The following is a 16,124-nucleotide window of genomic DNA, read 5'->3' as shown; positions in this document are numbered from 1 at the left end:
AGAAGTTTAACAATTGCCAGTAGATAGTTTTCATGGAACAGTTAGACTTTGGGGGGGGGGGGCTTTTGGATAAGGGGTTATTGGGATGCCACAATCAATACTGTTCATTTACATAAAATCTAATGGTATTGTAAAAAAAAAATCCATAATTCAACTACAGAGATCCCAAAGGCAAAAAAAACCTTTGTAAAAAAAACCTAAGTAAATGTAGTCAGAGATTGGCAACACATTTGTGCTTTTTTTTTTTTACTTTCAAAGTTTTAACGTTCCATGTGAGCTGCCTATAGGCAGTGCCGAGTTAAAAAGGTGTATTCCACTGTATTGCACTATGGAAGGATAGATCAAGCTTCCCTCTAATGGTCCATGTTTGGCTCCTGTTTAACTGTCCTCTCAACCCCTTTCATCTTTTTATTTTGATGCGTTTTAACGTGTTTAGCCAGATGGTCACTCCTCATGAATCTTTTTCCACATTCCGAACAGACAAACCTCTTTTCACCAGTGTGAGTCCTTAAGTGTCTTTGTAGTTCATCTGATCTGGTGAAGCTTTTGCCGCAGAATATCCAGTTGCAGATAAATGGTCTTTCACCAGAATGCCACCTTAAGTGGGCCTTAAGGTGTGAGGTTTTGCCATATACCTTTCCACATCCCGGGATGTGGCAGATGTGTTGCTTTTTCTTACCAGGCTCATCCGGACCACTAGATGACTGACAATTGGGACACCTACATCTTCGACATCTCCTGGCTGTGGCAAGGGGGGATTTGGTTTGCAGAAGAGCTGCAATTTGAGTCTGATACTGTGCAAAGTCAGAATGTCCAAGGACCAAACCTCTCTGGATAGGAAACCTGTGAGGGTGTGCAATTGGGGAATGATGGGACACTTGTGTGGCTTGTGAAATGCTCCACCATGGGATGTCTTCTGCGGGATGGGGAGATAATTGCCTTGGTTGCTGATGTATCAGATTTGAGTGGCCTGGTACAAAGCTATGGATAGCAGAAGCAATTGGGGCCCCCGAAGCATACGGGACAGCAGAAACATAGGCTGTCTGGCAGTTAGAAGTCTGGAAAGCAGCCATCGGAGAGGGTAACATTTTAACAGGGGAAAATTCATATGGGTAGTTGGGATCAGCTGGAGGAGTCAAGGGTAGTTCATGAGTAACAAAAGAAGGCTGCATGTGAGGTGAGATCTGATTTTTTGTGGTACCAAGTCCAAGGGTATTGTGAGACTGAATGACACTAGGAGACCGCGTGGATATCTCAGTTGTCCATGGATGGAAAATCCTTGACGGTGATCCAAGGGTAGGGTCATATGGAACCTGAAGAAACTCTGGTGGTCCTGTGGTGGGCTGCCCGATTCGACTGCAAGTAGCAGCTAAAAGAGCTAACGGAGAGTGTTTTCCCACGTCTGGTGAGGCACTGGGAGTCCTGTCCTGTGAAAGCAAATTTAAACACGTTAGAATTAAATCATTTCTCTAAAACATCCAAAACGGCAAGACGTTTGTCAAATACATACAAAAGTTATTCGAATAATAAAAAAAAATACATATTTCTAAACTTCATGCAAATGTTTAGCAGATATATCCTCATACTACAACTGTTGAAAACTTTGTAAAACATAAAAATTCATATACTTAATGTACACTTTCCCCCCCCCAAAAACCCAAATTCATTTTAATTCGTTTTAATTCATGCAAAATATACATTCTGTGTCCTAAACCGTCATTTAACTTAATAGAAGAACTCTTTTGTGTTTTAGATGTTTGCCTATTGATTGTTTTTCTTAAACTGACAAAACATTTTTCTAAAAAAGTATCAATATTGTCATTTAATTACAAACAACAAACATTGCTGGAATAGCACAAAGGAAGCCAGTCTGGAGATAAAAAAAGTTTATGTAACTTGGAAAATGAAACTTCACAAGCGCCAGCCAAAAGTTTTAATGTCGCTCCAATCTGCATTTTTATCATTTAATAGTTTTTAGAATTAATATATTAACTTTTAAGAAGCACTTTTTTCCAATCATCTCTAATGATTAGTTTCTATTAATTAAAGATCAGCAGACAGGGTATGAATGCTGAGATCTGCCATTCCGTATTCCAGCTGCTAGTGGACCATACCATCCTTACCCACCCCTTACAAGGGCAGGCTGAGGGTAATAGGCACTGCAGTCTGATGATTGCCCTGAAACACATCTTCAAATTGGGCATTAAGCCTGGACTATAATCGTCCCCAAAAATGGGATCAAGGTGTCTAAGACTGACCTGTAGGAATGCCTGGAGAGGGTCGTTCCTTAGCACTGCCACAGCAGCCATGGTCCTCCTGTCCCTAAAACTGGCCAAGTTCTTGTTATTGATGAGGCCGGGCACTGCTGGAACTTCATGGAGTGGGGCAGCAGTCAGTCGGTGCCTTTCCAAGCAAGCAGTTGTGTGGGGCAGTTAGTTTAGTGCTGGGGGCAGTTAGTTTAGTGCTGGGGCGCGGTTGGACAAGACATCCCGCCCTCCCTCCAGCAGCCTCTTGACTGACTGACTACAGCAGGAGCACCTCCAGGAATTTGATAAGGACTTTGCTTGGGCCGCCAGCCAATCACAGCCCGGATCTTTCCCTTTGAAGTCCGCAGCTGCCCAATCATCAAAGAACAGCAGCTCTTTCAGAAGCGAAAGCAAATCCTTTGACTGTACAAAAGCCCCTACCGAGTGTTTGTTGGTCCGGATAAAAGAACTGATTATTACAAGGGCTGGAAAGGGAGGTGATAAAGGCGGGACAATTAATGAAGTAATCACTGTGTGGGAAATTTATATACACAAATAATTGGATTTTCCTGATCAAAGGGACCCTGCGCTCCTGGAGACCCTTCCATAGGATGCCCCGATCACTGGATCTCCCCTTCCGTGCTTTCTGTTATAATTACGGATTTGCGGCAGGCAGACAATGTGCTTTTGTCCGCTGGATAGAGAGATCATTCATGTCTGCGCTCCCGGGTGAGGCCGGATGATGAAGTTACTGACTTGTTCTGGGGAGTCTGATCTCACTTATTCAGGGGCAACCTTATAAGCTGATTACGCAGCTGCGGAGCCCCCTGTGAGACCCCAACCACAGTATGAAGGGGAAAGATCTATTCAAATGTGACACATCTATACATCCCAATACATACACCGGGGCACTCAGCATTTCACCCTGAATTTACAGGGTTAATGGGCAAACGCTGGGTTTCACACAACCTGGGGACTCCATCACACAGACTCAGTGTCACAATTTGGGGACTTCATCACACAACCTGTGTCACGCAATCTGGGGACTCCGTCACACAACCTCAGTGTCACACAACCTGGGGACTCCATCACACAAACTCAGTGTCACACAACCTGGGGACTCCATCACACAAACTCAGTGTCACACAACCTGGGGACTCCATCACACAAACTCGAAGTCACACAATCTGGGGACTCCATCACACAAACTGAGTGTCACACCTGGGGACTCCATCACACAAACTGAGCGTCACACCTGGGGACTTGTCAAATTTTACTCTGATTTAATGATATCTGAGAATCCACACTTTTCCCAATTACATTGAATCACATTTTTAATCACACTGAAATACATGGGATTTATTTCTGGAAGCTCTTTGCCTTCTGACTAGTAATAATCTCCATGGATATATCCAGATACGACTTTAATTACTCAACACAACAAAATGATGCCACATGCAGCTTTCTAAATACATCCCAACAGTTTTCAGGCTCTCCCAGTTTTGCAGGTAGTGGGGTCATAGGATGGTTGAGGGGATCCTCAGATGTCTTCGTCCAGTGAGCTATAAAACCAATGCAAGTCTCTATTGTAGCTCTTAGGTTGAACACCATAAGGTGGCTCTCAGATTAAGGTGGGCCAGTAGCCATTCCTCGGGTGGGTAGTGATGGTCCCACCAACGTCCACCACCGCCTCTTTTGAAGTTTTTTGGTCTGTTGTATCTGAGTGGAATTTTCTCTCGCTAATTGTGCTACCTTTTGTGGGGTATGGCTTTGTGTGGGGTTAACAATGCAAGTGAGGCTAGTCACAGAGAACCTTTTATGGGAGGTGAGTTGGGCAAGGATGAGAAGAATGTGGGTGGCAAGTAGGTGGAGCTTAGCTGGTGAGGGGTTTGTGTAGCCACGCCCCTGCCCGGCGAATAAAAACCCAGGGAAGCAGCTTCACCTGGAGACTCTGGGTAAACCCTGGAGACGTCCCAGGTATCATTATAGACTGTATGTATAGAATGTTTTATATTAGAAATAGGTAAGATAGTAGTGATTGCCTACAGGTTAGGAAACGATTAAAAATGTTATCTATATCCCCACAAAAAGCAGAACATGAAAGTCGTTTAAAATAATACTTTTATTAAACTTTTATTAAAACGCTTATTCAAAAAAAATCAAGAATTGTAATTAGAATAATAAAACATAAATAAGTCAGCAATGCCTGATTTGTACAGTTTGTAGCATATACATAAAGCCATACCATGAACCATTTGTGATAAAAAATCAGACCTGTTCAAATTCCCTCAGCGAAAGTAACCTTTTTAAGATCATTTTATATTTTTTCCCTATAAGTATATTTAACACCTGGACCTGCTGTCACGTTTTAAAAAGTAATTTTTTTTGGCTAATATGCGAAAGACTAATGAGTGTTTTTAAAGGACCCGGACCCCCGTCGTGATTAATGATGGCACCGGTGGAAACCATACTCTGAAGTTATCCCTCGAAGACAATCACTAAAAGTTTGTTTTCTAATGGAATTGATGCAATATTCTGTTCATGCGACATCCTGGGGAGATCTAGAGCAGCTTTTGATGTTTGTTTACACGTTTATTTATGTACAACTAGTAAATCGCTTGTCCTTTGATAATTTTGCCCATATCCATGACTGTTCTGTATATTCTACATCTCCACGCCAAAATCTTAGGTCTCAGCTGTCAGACCCTGTGTTGATGTTAAGTCTAATTTATTACTAAAATCATGAATATCAAAACAGTGATTAATATGAATGCCGTATGCGTTACATATACACACATCCTACATCGTACTCATAGCTTTCTCTGTATTCCTATTTCTGTGATCATCTAACACTATACTTGGGAGCTCATCGGAAATGAACTTGCCTGAAGGGACAAACAAGTGAGATAAAGGCAGAAAGTAGCAATAAAAGCAAGGCACTACTTGCTGAGATTTGTGGCATACTGTGGCATGGCTAGTATATGTAATCAATGTCTTGTCCCTAAATTATCCCCCTTATTATCTCCACAGTTAGAAAGGTTACCTGACCCAAAACACAACAATCAGGGAAAATAACTGAACAAAGATAAATTTATAATGCAAATCTTGTGAAAAGGAAGCAAATATGGCCACTCCCATGTTATACACATAAGGCATAGCTGCCAACAGTCTTAGATTTATTGGGACAGGCCGAAACACCCAGACTGGAAATCACATCTTATTACTGAACCTTTGAATCAGTTTGTGTAATCTTTAGGCAATGTTGGGTTGATGGTTCTGCCCCAACAATGTTTTGGCATATGAAATTTTAGCTGCCAACAGGTTTTCCCGGTGCAGTCCCAAAAAGCGAGATATTTGGGACTGACAGCAGCATAGCAATTACGGGACTGTACATGTGAAAATGGGGCATTTGTAGAACACGTGTCCGTTAGAGGGGCAGTAATCATCACATCTTGTGTTTAATATAAACCGTGTTAGTGCTAAAAGAAGTGGTGTTTCACAAGCGAAGTTGAATGTTTCCGTGGGGTTTGTCGGACTCCTGTCAGGATACTCTGCTCACGTGTTGTGTGGGAAACTTTCCTTTATCCCCCAGCAGCAGGGTGCAGGATTTCATCCCTGCCAGCACCTGACACGGCGCCACCATAACCTATTCTTCTTTAGAAGAGACAGTCCCTCTTTGGGTTCCTTTGAGGTCCTTCTAGAACATCGATAGAGATATTTGTAGGTCACATAAAGAATAAGTCACATAAATAGTCAACAGTGCCCCATTTTGACCATTGGCAGCATGATCAGGATAACCCACTGCAAAGCTGAATGGGGCGCGTACCCGGGTTTGACCCTGAGTCTCAGGGATTTTCTCCCAATGTAAGGGACTCAGGGTGAAGGTGCAGGTTCTCAAGGTTACACAGTCTGGAACTGACTCCTTCCTATTCTACCCTGCTGTGATCATATGTAAGACTCCACAATTGTTGCTTTTGCTCACAGTATGTTATGGTTAATATCCCTGCTTGAATGCAGGTGATTCCATTAAGTGTATTCAAGAGGACTGGTTTAGAGCCATTTGGGTAAAACATTTGGTGAGTGACTCAAGTTTCTCAATGGGCTATTAAAGGATTAATATTTCAGGAGCCTCAGGGGCAACTAATTTAGAAAGGTGGGCTTCACCCCCCTGCAGAGTGTTTCACATAGAAAGAGAGGCTGTGAGGTCTGTTAGACGAGACTTAATGGCGCAGTCATGTAAACATTAATGACGTGGCCGTTCCTTTAAAAGGCTGTGATATACTCACATGTTGTTGCCAGTAGGATGGGTGTTCAGTAGATCCTACACTTCCCTTACTTTTAAAGGGTGAGAGAGAGAGAGAGAGAGAGAGAGCAAAAGGGTGAGGTAACCATACATCTGCCTCCTAACCAGGTAAATATCTGCTTTCCCCATATATATTATGGGATGCTAAGCTGCTGCTATATATTTCACTCTTGTTATTTCTAAACTATTCAGTATCTGCAGGTAAAATTATCACATTTGTAAAGTGTTTGGTTTGCCAATGAGGTCTCATTAAATGCCACTAGAAAGAGTTCTTTATTTTATTTCCCTGTAGTAAAAAAACAATGTGAGACTGCTCAGAGAGTTGCACTGGATACAGGACACGAATTAAATTGGTTCCTTTGAAGGGATTAAACTGCCAAGTTCTCTCCCACGGCTCCATCATGAGCTGCTGGAAGGAGGCAGAATCAGCCTTGTCCCCTCCGTTAGAATTGGATTAAGAACCTCTCGGGCCCTAGGCTCTCAGACCTCAAGGCTCAGCTTCGACTGTGGCGACTGTTACCTAAACAGTGTTTACAACATAAGAAAAGGAGCTAAACTGAAACTCTAAATCATTGCCTCATTTGCTTTAAGAAGAGACATCGCCGGCAAGTTTGTTGTGGAAAAAAGCTAGGTTGGCCCTGAATAATACATAGGCAAATCAGTCTTTAAACATATGTCAGATTTAGCTAAGCATTATCAGAGCCAGATTACACATTAGAACCCCTAGGCAGTTGTCTAGGACACATGGCTTCATGGGAGTCCTGGCTATATTTGGTGGGTTTCAGCTATGGACCATCTGAGGACATCACAATCCCAGCAACTATACATAATGTACATCTTCTGCACTGGCATATCCTACGCATTTCACTGACACATGGAGATTTCCACAAGATTACCAAGAAGCTGAGCTCTTTGTGACCACTTCCTAATATCTTATGATTGTTGTGTAACCCCACTCTCTCACAGCAGAGTCTGACATCTAAGCATAACTTGCCTGTGAACAAGCAAAGGCTTGCAGCAAGTGGACCATCTTTGGTGGGATAAATTGGGTATGTCAGTGGAAATTATTCCTCTGTGATGCCCAATGGGCAGTAAACTTAGATACTCAGAAATTGGGATCTGTAATAGGCAAAGCAGTAACGCAGCATATTATTATTTATTGATTTATAAAGCTCCAAAATATCCTGCAGTGCTGTGTATACTGCTTAAGTGGGCCTCTTGCAAAACCCACATAAATATATTAATGAATTAAACATAAAACCCCTTTTTCTCGCTCCAGTATTTTATCATTTTCCTATACGTGGTATATGCCGATGGTAATCATAAGAAATATAACCATTTGAAAATACAAAAAAAACATAATATTAAGGTGATAATGATAACGCTTAAACTGAATATGTTTTGATAAAACAATACAAGAACTATATTTTATTTTTGAATAGTAGCATAATGTATCCATAAAAAATGTAAGAGTTTTATGTCATAAAGATGCAACGGGAAAAAAAGAAGTCCCACCTTAGGAAGGCTGTTAATTACACATACAATGATATCATTGCATAATTATACCATTTAGTAATATTTGGCCACAAAAAAAAAAGAAACCATAAAATTCTACCTACACTTCAAACCAGAAAAAAAAACAGTTCCAAGATATAATTAAGTTTTTAGCACAGTAAATTAACTTCCAAAATTGCTTTTCAATATTTTGCTCTTGTTATGGTCGTTAAATGCTTAATTCGGGTGCAAAACTTTACTTAACGCAATGTTTGAAACAGATGTGTATTGTGATGAAAAATAAACTTCATTTCATTCCGGCAGGATGCCTAGGTACTGTATAGATTAAAAAAAAAAAATTTGAATGTCCTTCTCTCCAAAGTCATGAACATTGTTTGCTGTCCAGCTGACCTAAATTCATTCTACAACATAACGGGAGGGTTGGGCGTTGGGTAAGATTTAAGCAATGGAGGTGGTAATAAACAGAATACCAGAGACCAGAGGGAGCCAACTTATTCTTGCTGGAGAATAAAGCTCTATTGAAGTATATGGGGGAAAAATCTAATAGACTTCACTTGCAGTATTCATTGGCGTTGTTATTCAGCTATGGATAGATATTATATATATATTAGCACTTAGTACTTACACCTCTCCTGTTTACCCCGATAAAATAAAAATGTAGTTATTTCTGATGGAACATAAAGCTCAGATCTGGCGTAATCTTCTCGAAATAAAACCTTTTTTTTCGTCATGTTGTAATTTCTGTACATGTGCTGCTTCCTTCTGTGATGGCTAAAATAGCTGCCATAATAAGTAAAACTATCATAACCCTACAGGAAAAACCTACAGCTTGGAGCACTTTAAACCCTCTGCTTTGGAATCCAAGACCCTGCTACTGATTTCACAAGCAATCAAACTAAATCTTTAAAAATAAAGTTGCAAAAACATTTTCTCAAAATATTGTTTAGGACAAATATACAAATAATAAAAAATATACAATAGTAGTGATAATAGTGATGTTGATCTACAGATAATGGAAAAAAATGATCATTTTAAAAAAAAATAGTGAATGATCAATTCTTTAGTTTTAGGCATTTTGTGATCTTCTTTTCACTTTCATAATTCTCCTTTTGTTCTTCAATGAAATATACCTGTGAATGTAAATATAAATAGTACTTTTAGTAAAAAAATTATGTAACAGTGTTTTACATAATACCCCTTTAGGTCTGATAACATATTACAAATGTTGTGGAGCACATGTGAATTTTGTTGGAGGGGCTACAACAAAGTATTACTTAAATCGGTAACTTAGCAGAATGTTTGAAGTCCCTGTATGGAAGAGATCACAACTTTGACCTCACCAATTTGGTGAGATTCCGTTCTTGCAATCTGATACGTCTCTATTACAATTCATGCAAGTTATTTTACATTTTACAAAAGTTTTAGGTTAAAATACCTAGGCCTTAAGCATATATATATGCAATGGAGGTAACAGTTTATGTGTCTCAGTCTGTGTGTGGTATCCTTCAAAACCCTCTATACATTTTCCATGAAATTGGTAGACCTTCCCCCAAAATACTCTCAAACATCTGATGAAAAAAAACAAGAAATCCATTAAATACATGGAAATGATCATCATTGCCATCAAGTTTTACCGGTTCCCCATAGGTCAATACCATTGCTAACTCAACATGTCTCATTGACATACATGGGAACTTCTTGATGGGCAGGGCTAGCGGGCCGTTAAGCCAGGGCAGTCGGCAGGAATAACCAAGTTGGCCTTAAATAGTAGGCGAAGTAAGAGGGGAGTGAGCATGGCTAAACGCTACTCTCCCTGCCCAGAGAAAGAGGAATGTGACCTGCTAACCCGGTGAAGCAGCATTTAACCTGGAGACTCCAAATTAAGCCCAAAGAGTAGCACTTTCTTTTTCGATCAGAGCCCTTTACCTGATTTTATTTGTTAGCATGTTACATGAACATCACCTCTGAAGCCAGAAAAATGAAACAGGTTGGGCATGTATTTAGATTTGACGACTTTCATTTGCGTTGGATCTTTCATTGATTGGTTGTTTGTTATAACATTAAATGTTGAATTTATATTTGTTTCTTGCCACTCAGCTTGGAGGCTACTGTAGATGTGCAGGCATCTCAATCAAAAATTCATTAAACTGCTTGTTTTCTGGTTAGGATCCATGGAGTTCCTGGCCTGCTCGTGGCATTTGAGGACTGGATTTGTGCAGCTCCGGACTAACAGGCCTCTCATGTAGGGCAAACGACCGACACATTTATGCTTAAATATATAGACCCAGCATACGTCCAACATACTGCGTGTGCACAGAAGGCTAATGTGAAGGATCACATATGGTCTCCAGGCTTTAAAAGGAGGATACTACTGAAAGCTTATTAACATTTAAAAAGCTAAACTAAACATTTTCTAAAGCCACCGATCCTCAAAATCTTTCTGAAATGTGATATGCCCTGTACCCATTTCTGATTAGTTTTCAACAAACACATGCTCGCCGAATACTGTACCTATAATTACAGGCCAGCTCTGTTACAGCTCTATCAAAAAAGCCGTTGAGCCATGAGAATAACTGACAATGAGGAGACTGTCCTGAACAAGCAGGGATCTACAGCCCCCAAAAAGCCAATAAGGTAGAAAATGAAATATGTTCGCTTAAACTCTCCAAAGCTACATAAGGGACTACGGAGCAGAACAAAACAGATGTAATGGATGAATGTATATGGAATGGTAATAGAATTATGTGATGTGCAATAGGTTTCCCGGGAAGTACATGTATTCCTCAATGAGTAACTACAATATACAGAGATAAACGTCTTATGAATCTGTCCTCCTCAGTCATTCAGCATTCATTCTAACTGGACATTTACATTTGTCGGTAGCTCCTGCCAGTGTAGGTGGTGGTAAAATTGTTAAGGTCTTTGGAATAAATATTGATGTCAACCTCAATCTCTCCATAATAAACATAAATTACTCTCGTTTCCGAGGATGAAAAGCATGTTGGAGCTATTAGCCACCAATTGACATTCTACATGTGGGTGAAATCATCATCTGTTACCGAAATATCGGACTTTATACAATATAAATTCAAAAACTCATATTTTAATCACTTGTTTGCTATTCAGTGAAATCGGTAATCATTGTGTGATTGGGCTGTGATTACCTGTAAAAATGCAGAATGCTCCTAGGAATATCAGAAGATATCTCAACAATAATATACACAGCGTGATCCGGCAAGAACACAACTGCTGTTATAAAGAACAAAGGTACAAATATTCGGAAGCAGTTTCATAATATTGACTAGCAAACAAACCCTACTGTTCATTTCTTGTAGGCATTATCTATTGTGTTTCCCCAGGCTAGAAATCCTCTGTTCACTTTAGCCGTTTCCTTCCGATAATCCCCACAACCACGCCTGCTGCCCCTGGGCGTCTTAAAACATCTTTCATCTTCCTTCATTTGACTAACTGTGATTGACAGACTTCTTTAAGACTCATGCTAGTACCTCCCAATCTGATCAACCCTTCTGAAAAAAGCCAATCTCATAATAATAAAGGTTACAGATTGCATTTAATTAGTTATAGGCTTTTAGCTAAACTATGTGTAATTATTTAAGCTACAAACACAAACTGTTAAAACTGCTTCATTTCATCCCACCCCCATTTGTCAACTGATCCTCATCATGTCCTCATTGATGAAATTAAGTGAAACCCCTAAAGTCATAACCAGGACTGCAGCCAAATTTTGCCTATTTTCACCAACAAATACCAGTGAACCATTGAGGACAGTACTAATTATCATATACATTTAGTATATAAATGGCCTGATTTCAGCCATCAAAGTAAAAATATCTGTGCCACATCATACTTATTGCTAAAATTAACAATGGGTAATTATAGAGACATTTCAAATATATATATATATCTGTTATAAACAAAGAGTTGTAGCCAATAATGACGAAAGGATTAATAACATTTTTATAGATCCATCATAATGGAAACATGATTCCAATGACCTTAAACTTAGGTCTTAGGCTGCTCTGTAGATGGGTACATCATTAAGCCACCAGACCTCTGTTGAATGAAGAATTTAAGGCTCATGAAACAAATGAAAGATAAAACATCTATTCTCGTTGGAAGACAGTATGCAATTTCATATTTGCAGATAAGCCATGGTGGTATGGTAGTGAAATGAAACTCACTACTTCTGTCTAACCGTTAATCTCTTTTTTGCCCCATTCCTCGTGTTTTTATTCTTTTTTTCTACTATTACTCGCCATAGCTTTTCCATTAGATGGTTACTTTTTTACACAGGTGCTATTGGCATACTTTCACACTCTTGCATATACTTATGTACTATGTTGGTCAAAGATTCTCCAACCTTAAATTTAAATAAGAGCTACTTATGATTGATAACCCAGATTCTATTCTACTTTAATGATATCTGAGCATCCCAAATGATGCTTTACTTGATATTGTATCACTGTCGAAGTCCGTGCTTGAATACAGTTGACTCAATTTGGAAAATCTTTTCCTCCTGACAAGGAAGGTTTTTTCTTTTATTAAAATCGTTTGGTTGCTGCCTTAGATGAGCCCCTGAAACAGAATCTTTGCAATGGAATATCGAAAGGTTAACACTGGAAGAATCCCAGGGTCAAATCACTTAGAATGTTCTCACCTACAATACCTGATGACTTTCCCGAAGTTTGGTGAACCCTGTCTTCCCAAAAAATAAAACAGAGCAATAGCAACCATTCAAGCAGTACATTATGCCTGTTATATAGCATTTTGGCAACATGCACTTTCGGGACAGATTTTCATTATCTTTTTTTGTGTATACCCTTTGGCGTAGGACTGAAAACCCTTTCTTATTTCAAACTGCTACCACCTAAGACTTTATTAAAGGCTAGAAAAAATGACAGCTGGTCCCTCCATCTGTTAAAAATATTTCAGGGGCCAACTCAAATGGGTTATTTGTTTGGCCATGCCATGTCTTTTTCTACCCCCTTCCTATCAGAGCCTGCGGAGGACTAATCTGCATTTCACGCTCTGATTTCAACTGGCATTTTCTTACTACTGCCAGAATCTGAGCTTCTTCTGAGAGTCTTCATAGTTGCTGATTACTCTTTTTTTTTCTGCAACAAAAGAAATATTTTCCTTTATAGGAAGCTCATTTGCAAAGGATGGAATCCAGATTAGGACCATTCTTGCTGTATATTCATTTTTGTAAGTGCAGAAATATATATTTCCAGATTTTTGCTCCAATTTACAACTGATGCTACCAGAACCAATCCACGTTTGTGAAGGAAGCCTTTTTATACATTGCAGGTGCAATGGGGGTTAAAACAAAAGGCATACAAAGCCTTATGGTACTTCTTGTCATTAACAATTCTTTGATGTTCATTCTCTAGGCTGTCTTTTATCTTTTTTCACTCCTATCAGCTTTTCTTTTCCCCTAAGATCCACTACGTTGGAATATTTTGGCTTCTCAGAAGCAGGCAAACAGCTTATGCAAAGTTAGATCTTCTTGAACTCTTCAGGATGCAATAATTTAAATAGGTAGCAGTTCTTAAGGTAATTATTAAAGTCACTGGTAACACTAAGGTCTATGTAATATGTTAATTACCGAAAGTGTAAAAAGAATTAACATGAATTTAAATGTAAATTTTTTGTTCTTTACTTTGAAGGATTTGACTTTTAATAGAGTCCTACTTTCCGCAATCTGTAACAAACCTATTGAAACTATTGAGTCAGCGCCATGGTAAAAATGTATCATGTTGCCAATAATAATATGTTTTTTTCTTTTTCTGTCTCTTATGAATCTGTCCTACTCATTCATTCAGCATTCATTCTAACTGGACATTTACATTTGTCGGTAGCTCCTGCCAGTGTAGCTGGTGGTAAAATTGTTAAGGTTTTTGGAATAAATATTGATCTCAACCGCAATCTTTCCATAATAAACACAACTTACTCTCATTTCCGAGAACGAAAAGCATGTTGGAGCTATTAGCCACCAATTGACATTCTACATGTGGGTGAAATAATCATCTGTTACCGAAATATTGGACTTTATACAATATAAATTCAAAAACTCATATTTTAATTACTTGTTTGCTATTCAGTGAAATCGGTAATCATTGTGTGATTGGGCTGTGATTACCTGTAAAAATGCAGAATGCTCCTAGGAATATCAGAAGATATCTCAACAATAATATACACAGCGTGATCCGGCAAGAACACAACTGCTGTTATAAAGAACAAAGCTACAAATATAAAAAGAAATCTGGAAATATATACAAATACGATGCATTTTTCTGTTTTATTAAGAGGTGAAACCCTTTGCTCAGAGCCCTAATCTCTTCCACTAATGATAAATACTGTTCCCAGGCTTTCCAATACCTATTGCTATTACCTTGGAACTCTTTTAAAGTTCTTACTCAAACTTGGCATCAAAATGGTTAGTACCCAATGGCTAATTTGGGCTGTGAAAAAGTCTGGTACGAGAGAGTTAAAGGTTATAGGTCCTACCAAACACTATTAAACACTATTAAAGGGGTGGTTTGCTCTCCCCAAGGAGAGTCCCACGAAGCAGGAATACATTTTAAAGTACTCTGTGTATATAATGTATATACATTTTGCAAAAAACTTACCTGAGGTAGAAGCTGCATCCCTGCTGCAGCAGCTGCCCTCCCCCATGGTCTGAATATTCTTGCCACTGATTGGCTGAAATCAATGGAAGTGGTATGCATGTGCATGCATACAGTGGACTGAGCATACCCTTGCTTGTATGATTCGCAGAGGCAGAAGTGTGGCTCACTGTGATATCACGTGCAGGGTAACTAAGGGGGGGGGCGTATGGCAAAATGCATGTGGCGGGAGTCCGCAGTGTCCCTTTAAACACCTTCTCCAGCTCTAAGGAAATGTGTCATAGAATCAGCCACTTTATTAGAAGGATTGGCATTCATTATTTGGTTTTCACAGCTAACCTACTTCATACCTCCTCATACCTTCTTCTCACTATTTTTGTGATATTGGGGTAAAATTGCCTATTTTTACTCTAGTATAGGCAGCTTCTGCCACTATGGCTTCTGTTACACTTAAGGTTTGTTAAATTACTGTTTGGAATTTGATGTAAAAATCATTAAGCTCACACAGATCCCTGTTTATTCAGAGCTGTATTTTTAAGATATTATTGCTAAAGAAATGATTCTTTATTTTGAACTTGGAATGAACAGCTATCAAGCTATCAACAGGTTGTGAGTGCCGAGTGACCTGCTGCATACACATAACTTGCTGTGAACATTTATCAGTCCAGCCCGAGGGAGTGATTAATGTCACCTGTCCAGGCTTCTTTAATGTAAAAGTTAAGTTGAAACATTTTTATATCTCATAGCATTTGATGACATTTTATTTATTTTTTGAGTATCCTGGTTGACCCCAATCTATTAAATACACTGCATTTCTAAATGGATTACTAATCGGCAAACACGTTTCCTAAGGCATTCCTATGGTAAAGGACAGATCTTTTAGGTACATCTGGAACATCCGTGCGCCAAATCTAAAGGCATAAATCGGTATTAAGGTTTGTGTACCTTCAGCGGGTATAAAGGGATTTTTAGTTATCATTTCTGATTAGTTACATAGAAATGTAACATATTGGTCCAGGATATTCTGTATAGCAAGATGCATTAATAACAGAAAGACAGAGATTTTTGTTCCATTTTACATATTGGTATATATCACATCATTTACATAGATGTAACATAAAGCTATACATGTAGAGCACCCATTCTTGTCTTTGCTTCTTCACGTATAGTCTCATTAATGGCCTTTTTGAACAAAGATATTTGTTTCTCATACAAACATACATTTCTTAGCGCATTGGGAAACACTAGCATTTAAAGGAGATCTTTTACTTTCCCAAATCCTACATTTTACAGCTACATATACCTACATAGTAAATAAGGTTAAAAAACAGGCAAAAAACCCTAATTAAGCTACTTCGAATTCTGCCATCAGGGGATTTCTCCTTGGATCAAGAAGCTCTAAAATATTAATTC

General features: G+C 39.0%; 1 protein-coding gene across 1 annotated transcript; it reads right to left on the bottom strand.

The window, feature by feature from the left end:
- Window positions 1-353: 353 nt before the first annotated feature.
- On the bottom strand, window positions 354-2,309 carry LOC149285946 (transcription factor Sp5-like). The gene is made up of 2 exons (XM_089494743.1): window positions 2,259-2,309; window positions 354-1,427 (listed from the first exon to the last, which is right to left on the bottom strand). The coding sequence occupies exons 1-2, from the start codon at window positions 2,307-2,309 to the stop codon at window positions 354-356; spliced, it is 1,125 nt and encodes a 374-aa protein (XP_089350869.1).
- Between the last annotated feature and the right edge of the window lie 13,815 nt (window positions 2,310-16,124).

This window comes from Sceloporus occidentalis, unplaced genomic scaffold, assembly GCF_023333645.1.
Source record: "Sceloporus occidentalis isolate IW3139 unplaced genomic scaffold, rSceOcc1.0.p SCAF_74, whole genome shotgun sequence".
Lineage (NCBI taxonomy): Eukaryota > Metazoa > Chordata > Lepidosauria > Squamata > Phrynosomatidae > Sceloporus > Sceloporus occidentalis.
Note: the sequence above shows the minus strand (reverse complement) of the source record. Positions and strands in the feature narration are given on the sequence as shown.

What these genes read in the sequence shown, in the direction of transcription:
- LOC149285946 (XM_089494743.1), bottom strand. Translation starts at nt 2,309, where the DNA reads ATGGCTGCTGTGGCAGTGCTAAGGAACGACCCTCTCCAGGCATTCCTA. An exon ending in CTCTCCAGGCATTCCTACAG is followed by an intron (nt 1,428 to 2,258) that starts GTCAGTCTTAGA and finishes TTGCTTTCACAG; the next exon opens with GACAGGACTCCCAGTGCCTC.